The sequence below is a fragment of the Halictus rubicundus genome, chromosome 13 (genome assembly GCF_050948215.1).
Source record: "Halictus rubicundus isolate RS-2024b chromosome 13, iyHalRubi1_principal, whole genome shotgun sequence".
NCBI lineage: Eukaryota > Metazoa > Arthropoda > Insecta > Hymenoptera > Halictidae > Halictus > Halictus rubicundus.
The window spans coordinates 860,824-869,621 of NC_135161.1; the positions used below are offsets into that span (position 1 = coordinate 860,824).

The 8,798-nt window shown below is 40.8% G+C and overlaps 1 protein-coding gene across 2 annotated transcripts in view; it reads left to right on the top strand.

The window, feature by feature from the left end:
- LOC143360360 (uncharacterized) overlaps positions 1 to 8,192 on the top strand; it is a 277,601-nt gene extending 269,409 nt beyond the window's left edge. Inside the window, exon 8 of one of the 2 annotated variants that reach the window (XM_076799127.1) lies at positions 7,911 to 8,190. In XM_076799127.1, the coding sequence (XP_076655242.1) occupies positions 7,911 to 7,974 (64 nt within the window). In that variant the 3' untranslated portion in view covers positions 7,975 to 8,190. Of the gene's footprint in view, positions 1 to 7,910 lie in introns of both variants that reach the window. The other variant, XM_076799128.1, reaches the window with a different exon arrangement.
- Positions 8,193 to 8,798: the final 606 nt, after the last annotated feature.

Here is an 8,798-nt window from a genome sequence, read left to right on the forward strand (position 1 = left end):
TTCACTATTTTTTATGGGACTTTCACCAACTTATTTGTGGCATATTTCTGATTAAAATGACACTAAACACAATATAATATGCACTGTATTTAGTGGTTTAATTGACGGTATTTAGAAAGTTTTGGGCGTATAACAGGATAGCGAATGAAAAATAAAGAGAAACTGCGATTGCGGTGGTCGGTAAAAATTAAAAACTTGTTGTATTGTTTAAAATACCAATCCGATGCTAACTTTTTTATTTGAATTTCCTTGTTATACAATTTTTATTAACATCGACCGTTACCTTGCGTTAAGAGAGGTTTCTTGTTATGCGGCATATCTGCAGGTCGCGCCATGCTCCAACGGCTGTTAAGCTATTTATGTAAACAAAAAATATTTTTCATTTTTCAAACAAAGGTTTTCACATATGAGAAGAAGGTGCGATGGGAGGTGGGTCGATGCGTTTTTTGTTTTGTCAGTAGTATTCCCTGTAGGCCTATTTCACTGTGTCGCATGGTAGTTTCGAAAAATAAATTAAGAAGATAAATTTGGAAAGTAACTTTTAATTTCATCGCCAAAATTTTATATAGATGTGGAAAAACATTTTTGCGTACGTTTAGACTTTACACGTACTGGGTAAATCCGAAATGTCGAATGGGAGGCTGGACGTTGCTGTTCGCATTACAGACGATAGCGAAGAATCGTTAAACTTTGTGTTTTCTATATTTCTTTTCCGAAATTATCATGCGACGTAGTGTAACCGGCTTACTTATTTATTATAGGCTTTAAATGTGCTCTTCTTCCTGACCTCTGATCTGAGCAATGCACGCTGGAACGATCAGGCCTGCTTAGAAACGTATTAATAGGATAATCTTAATGAAAACGTTTTTAGTTTTCATTTCTTGCTGTGGAACCATTCCCAACAGATTTCTGAAGTGATACATTATGCTTCACATGTACAGTAAATATGGGCCAAATATATATCTTGTTTGGTGTTATTTTAATCAGAAAAATGTCGCAAATATGTTGACAAAAATTTCATTAAAAATAAGTGAAAATAAAGAAGTTTCATTCGTTGCATGAATCAGTCTCATCGATGCACTATTTTTTATTGTACCTTCGGCCGCACAGTCCGTATTTACACTCGCCATCCTTTTCTATGTTCGACGCGGTCGGTGAGGTCACAAAAAAATAGTAGCCCTACACGATCTACGATGTCGGTGCACAGACCTGAGGATCCGGCTTAGACCGAGACTTTACTGTATACATATTGCTTGTTCAAATATCTTTACTCGTTTCATGAAAAATAAATAATTTTCATTTGCTAAAAATATGAAAACAGTTTGTGTTAATTGTCAAGTTTCATATTTAACGACCTGATACTACAGCATTTAAAATTACATACAAGTGCTATTAGTTCCGACATCTATTAGTAAACGGCAAAAACTTATTCAAGTATCTAATAGTTTACGAAAGGTATGTAAGCCCTTAGCGAAGCAATAATGGCTTTCAACTGAATTCCATTCCTATACTGGTAGCCGTCAAAGAAATGCTTGTTCGATTATGTGGAAGATTGTCACTACGATTATCACATACATACGTTGCCACGAGGTATCTCGGGATATTCACAGGGGCCTTGGAGATTCGCAGGAAGTTTGGTTCGCAAACGATCGCGTGACGAATCGTCGTCCATGAAAGTGAGTGGCACCTTCTCAGATTTTGATCTCGAGAAGGCACCTATGCGTTAGTTCCGAGACTTCGCGTGTAAATCTAACGGCGAAAACTACTGATGCGGTTTCGACCGCATCCCGATGCTTTCAGTTGTTGATGAGGTGTAATTGACCCAGAATCGCTACTCAGTGGCGGATTTACACTTCTGCCGCCTAGGGGCTACATCTACGCCTCAGCTTTCTTTAAAGGGCCAACTCCCTCCTCACTCGCTCCCTTGTACGTTTTCACTCCATAACTTTATCAATAGCACAAAGAACAAAATACTACCATTAGTACTACCTTAATATTTTTCAACCTATTTTTTCTTGACATTACGCAGATTTTAATGAGATCCCGTAGAAAGTAGTCGAGTGGTGTTAAATCCGGCGAACGGGGCGGCCAGGCTACAGGACCTCCTCGATCTATCCACCTTTCTGCAAACGTTTCATTCATTGCTGTTCGAGTGCAGAGTGCATAGTGCGGAGGCGTCGTACCGCCATGTTGCATTCACATAACGCGCCTTTTATTTAAAAGTACTTCTTCACATAGTTGAGGTAGTACATTGTGTAGGAAGTTAACATAAATTTGCCCAGTTAAATGTCCTTCAAAAAGTGCGGGCCAATGACAAAATTGTAGGTAATGCCGCGGCACACGTTCAGTGTCCATGGATTTTGAAATTCCGTTGTTCTTATCCAATGCGGATTTTGAGCTGCCCAGTAGTACACGTTATATCTGTTTACATTGCCAGTATTTATTAATGTTGCTTCATCAGAAAATAGAACGTTAGGTAAAAACAAAACATCTTCAACTATCTTCTGATGAACCCAATTGCAGAAGTTCGATCGTTTGACGAAATCGTCTCCATACAAATCCTGATGCAATGTTATGTGGTATGGATGGAACTTGTTGGAATATATTATAGAAGGTTCAATAGAGTTGTATGACTAATTCCACGTTCTCTTGGAATTTGTCTACTGTTTGCATGAGGGTCCACGTTAACTCGTGCCAATACATCAGGTACGATGTTATTGTTAGCCACAGTTTGTGGTCGATTCCTTTTTACTTGAACAGAACCTGATCGGAGATTTAGGATATTGGGAGTAGGCAATGATAGCTACGACGCGTGGTGGTATAAAACGATTTATTAGACTATGGCGTGGGTGAGAAAATGCTACCAACTCACGCGGAATCAACGGGTCGGAAGACGTAACGCGACGCGTCTATGCCGAAGGTTCGTAGCTTTCTCACTTCTGCTTCCTGAGAGCGCGTTAATAAGGTCCCCGAAAACCGTTAGAATAAAGGGGAGGTTCTCCGCCCCCATAAGGGCATGGAGAAAGTGTTACGTGCTATGGCTTCCCTTTGGGAGAGCCTGTAACGAGAACCGAGAAAAGGCGAGCGGCAACCTCTTCTCGTAGGCGGATCGCTCGTGAAAAACGTGGCAACGAAAGGAGATTAACAAAGGTTTCGGGAAAACAGTTTATTAACAAAGAGAGAAAGACAACGTTCTGACAAGTTAACGGGAAATTATAATATAAAATATAATATAAAATAATAGATAGGAAAGTATAAAATATAAAATATAAAATATGAAATATAAAATATAAGTGTCGGGCTCTAACGTTTTTCGAAATGCGGGAGCACTCTGCGAAGGGAGTGAAATCAGGAGTCTCCTGGTGGGTGGCTTGGGGGGGGGGGCTTGGCGTTGATGTGTAGTCCGGCTTCTTGTCGGCAGCCTCCTGGCTTCTGGTGGTGTAGGAATACAGTCCCTCCCTCCTCGTCTGTTCTTTTTAGTGGGACTGATTGCAGGGGACAGTGGGGCAGCAGTGTCTCAGACTTCAACGTGCTAGTGACACGCACCGGATCCGTCTGAGTCAACTGGGGAGTAATCACCTTAAGCGAGCTTGTGGGTTCTCCAAAAATTCGGTCTTCGCCGGGGATATATATGTGGGAGGTCAAATATCTTTAACAGCGAGAAAGTGACTGGGGGTCCGTGGTCATCTGGTGGCGGGTGGCGGTACTAACAGTGGGGTGACGGCACAAGGGTCGGAGAAGTGTGCGTGGAGGGGGTTGACCGCGTTCGGCGTGAGGCAGGAGCGTTGAAGTGTTGTTTCCAGGCGTTTCCTGGAAATCGTCGCGTTTCCCGCGCGGGAACGTGACAAAAGTTGCCTCCCCCGAAACAACTGCATCCGGGGACTTCACTCTTAAGGCGGTGGCCCCGCCGTGCATCCCCTCCCTAACTCCGTACGCGTACACGAGATTTGCAAGGGTACGGGAGGCCCGCTCTCATTTGTTAACAATGCAAAAATAGTACTGTTCTGTAGTCAAAATCGCTAGATAAAAGTTCAATCTAGGGTGGAAAGGTCCTCAGAAGTCCTACTTTTGCGTTTTTTAGCCGTAATTTAGGAAAGGTCCTACGAACTCCATACGAGCTCTGAATCTCTCGATATTTACGATAATGTCACTCGACAAGCAGTATGCTGCTGAATATTGCAAATTACGGCTAAAAAACGCAAAAGTAGGACTTCTGAGGACCTTCCCACCCTAGATTGAACTTTTATCTAGCGATTTTGACTACAGAACAGTACTATTTTTGCATTGTTAACAAATGAGAGCGGGCCTCCCGTACCCTTGCAAATCTCGTGTACGCGTACGGAGTTATGGAGGGGATGCACGGCGGGGCCACCGCCTTAAGGATACTGTAACGGCCGGGCCGAGGTTCTGGCAATCGTCACTTAAATGACCGGGCCCTCAACCCGACCTCCCATGGTATGCACTTGAGAGGGATGGAATTTCCGCGTCCGAAAATTCCCACGTTTCCGCGCAACATGGTCGCTACAGAGAAAACGCTGTTTTAGTCTTTTAAATGCCATATGTGATTTTGATGGTCGATCTGGGTAGCGTTGTGCATACAAATTAGCAGCCATTCTGTATTTTTTCCTGCATTCTTCTACCATAAACATATGAAAACAATTTTGATACATTTCCATTTTCACCACTTACTCCAGTGCTAACGTTCAGAGAAGAATACCTTAGCACGAATAGTAATGAAAATAAACTGACTATTATGCAGATGAGCACAGTAATTACATAAATACGTTTCTCTGCAAAGTTTGAAGGCACGAAATAAAATACAAATAAAACGATCACGCCTTTTCTGCCTTTTCCTGCAAGTTTGACCTTAATTAATCTTGAGTCATAAGTCATTGAAATAATCTTAAAACGCACTATTTGATGGTGTATAAGAAAAAGATCATTCCATTCAAAAAAAGACAGTTGACCTTTACCTCACCTTGGAGTGTCCACCGGGAGAAATAAAAGTCCCTCCACATGATGTCCCCATCGGTACTGAACAATTTTCATCTGAAACATTCTTGCGTATAAACAATATTTTTGGAGATATTCGTCTGTAACGCTTTATAATGTCTACCCTGCACGATCCTTTCACGAGTATTTAACTGGATGAATTTTAAGATTTTAATTGGACAACCAAGAGGAGCGAGTCTGGGTAGTAAGATTTTAGTGTCGATATTATCAAAGGCGTCGTAAATATCAAGGAAGGCTACCAACACTTCTTTTCGTTCATTCTATTACTTTGATTATGGAACGTATTCAAGGATATGCTCACTACGTCAAATGTAAACATTGGTAGGCTTTTCTTTAGTTAATAAATATAATAATTATTATATGTCAATCATTTTTATTTATTCTTAATTTGCTTTTACTATATGTTTTATACCTATCCGAAAATAATAAGAATGTAAAGATAGATCGAGATTGTTTGGAAGAACGTGAATAGGGATCACATTCAAAGTACTGAGAATGAGTCGGATAGCGAATAACATTCATTTATTATTAATTTCCTTTTGAATTTGTTTGTTTTTAAAAATAAATTTTTTATATGTGTAATTATTCACAGAAAATGAAATTATTAATATACAGGTTGTTCACGCTATTACTAGCCAGCGAAACTAAAAATACGGTACTCCCTTTCGGAACCCTCGATTTCGAACAATGTAGGACGTAAATCATTTTTAGGTAATTATGGATAAGAATTCTGAAGTTTTCCATCTACACTTTTTCGTATAGCAAGGCAAAAATTAAAAAATTGCGGCCAGGTAAGACCGGCGAAGGACGCGGCGTTCGGCGATTCAGGTAGCTAATTGCAAGTGCACCGACTGATCGACCGCTATTCACCGGCAGTCTTGGAAAAAACCAATGTCCTTTGTACTATGGATGGCATTAACCTTTACTGTACACTCAGAGTGCACAACACCCTAACAACAGTTTAGGTAAAATATGTAAATGACCTTCCCCGTGCTCTTCTTTCCACTACGTGAAAATTTTAATTTTAGGACAGACGCTGTCGACCCTCACTTCAAAATGTCTAAAGAATATCCAGCAACTTAATGGACACAAAACAATAAATAGTTCGGAAAAAAACGGAATTTCAAACAGGAAGAATCGTAAAACACTTCAACCGATGGTAAAATTTGCAAAACAAAGATATTAGTAATATTTTTGCATTAAGAAATCACATTCGAATATAAAATGATAAATTATTTAAAAAGCGATGATGATTAAAAAAAGAAAATGTTTTTTATCTTTAATAATAACTGTGGTATAAAATGTGTTGTGTAGGCAGTTTTCGTAAAACTCATCCCAAATAGCAAACTTTCATGGTCCGTATCCTTTAAACAATTTCGAAGATTACAAAATGATGGCTCAATCTTTCAGTTTCATCCAAATTCGAAACATGGTCCCAAAAAAAGATTTAATTCACATGGAATGATCCACTTCCTAATTTGGACATTTCCTTAAAAAAATTGTGTAATTTACGTATAACATAAGGATGTGTGATGCTGTTTCACCAAGCGACAGGGACGATTCCTATCCCCATGATGTTGTAGAGGAGAGATACCGATAGTTTACCTAAGCAGCTGTGTGGAGCTCCTAAAAACATTTTTTTTGTGCCATGCGCAGCAGGGAACGTGTCAACGTGCTCTCGAAAGGCCATCTGGACGTTCAAAGTTATGGCCCCAACGACGTCGGGGCGACGTCGGAAAGATTTTGAGCACGAAGACCAATTCTCGACCGCCAAATTTCTAACCCGTGTTCTTGAATCTGGCCGTCCAACCAACTTCGGCATCTTGCCTGTATTGTTTGGGGCGACCTTTACACGTTACCAGTTCGCCAGTGGTTAAACAATCGATTCCCACTAAGATGAATTGGTAGAAGAGATGTTATTGAGTGGCCACCAAGAACCAGATCTAGCTCCAGACGATTTTTTTTGTGGGGACACTTAAAGTCTGTTGTTTATAAAACACAACCAGAAAGCGTCAACGATTTGCGTCACAGAATTGTACAGGAATGTAGAGCTATTCCAACAGATACCTTAAAAAATGTTCGTTCAGAATTTTAGAATCGTCTGTATTATTGTTTAGAAAACAACGGAGAACATTTTGAAAATTTGTTATAGTTACAAAGAAATTACAAACTTTCTCGCAGTATAAGTATGACTCGCTCTACTTCTCTTTAAATATCTCCGAAACTGGCACGTAGATAAAAAAAAGTATCCTACGAAAATTGCTGGTCTTTTTACAATAAGATCCCATAATAAAAAATATAGGTTTCCATTTGAAAAAACAAGGTTAACCTTCAAATGACCATGAAAACTCATGTACAATTTTTAAAATTGACTTTTGACTGTATTTTCGAGGCAAATACCCCACCTCGCGGCGTCCGGGATCGCTGAGTATTCTGCGTCAAAAATACTTCGCACACCACGGCCGCGGCACGGTAGGCTCTGGCATAGGATACTCAGGGGTAAGAGAGGTAAGAGGGGAGTGAACGGTTCTGAGGTTCTGGGGTTTTGGTAGCAAACCCCATGGTGCGCGGCACGAGGCCTCTGTTGCGATCATCTTGAGCGCCTCTCAAGCGGCCTTCGAACACGCTCGGGTCTGTATGGCCTAGGAAAACGTGCCTCGTTTCCCGACACTACGAGGACCGTCATGTATACTCTGACCCTTACTTGCCTTACGAATAGGAGCGCGATAGATAGTGGGGGTAGCCAATTCTACGTCATCGACTGTCGGAACTCTAATTGCCCAGGCCTGCTCTACTATTATATATCTCATTGTCAGATTGACTAACTATTGCACGATCGTAATAGCTCCGTATTACATATTATTTTCTGAAATCGTCTATGATATTTTGTGTTTCAGTGATCCAGATCGAGCCATTTTCGTACCATTCAAGAAGGTGATTTTAGCGTGGTGCACCACCTGACCCGTACCGCCTAGCACCGTGACGGCTCCCCAAATTCTGTTATCTCAGTACACGATGTGAATGACAACACGAAATAACGCCGAGTGCGTGTGCAACGCGGTCCTCTATGATTTCTACGGGTATGTGATGATTTAAAATTCCTTTTGCGACCATCCGACGTCGACACGTACAATGTGTATGTATGATAAGTTCTCGCATAACAGGGATTACTGCAAAAGTCTCTTGTAGAAAGAAACTCGCAGATATTCATTTCGATTATGAATCGTAAATTCCTTGCAGTTCGAAGTTTATCTAGAAATCGATTCGTTAATCGATCCAACCGTACTACATATTGCTTAAACGTTTCTCGGATGAATTTCCTCAAACAGATCAAATACAACTTGTGGTAAATTTTTTATACGTTAAGTTGATCGATTCGACGATTTTTTACGTTAACGAAAGATCAAGCGTTGAGTCGAGTATCCTTGTGAACTCGTATAATTGCGCCCGGTTCAGTACTAACCTGTTGGAAATTCAGGTTCGGTGAAACGATTGCGGCCGAGTATATTTTCTGTAAGCGAGAAGTGGATATGTTAGAACGTACATGTATACTCGAACAGTCTAGATATGCTGATCTCTGCGAGCGATTCCCGCGCGGGAATGGGTAATCAGTATTATTATGCGAACTCAGTCCGGTTAGGCTAACGCGCATTGGTCGAGCGAAGGCACAAAACCGAATCGATGATCTCTTGCGCTCATTGTCAGCGAACCGCTCGATGAACGGCCGCTGACCACTGGCGACTAAGTGTAAACATTTCAATGATGTAAACATAGTCGAATATTCT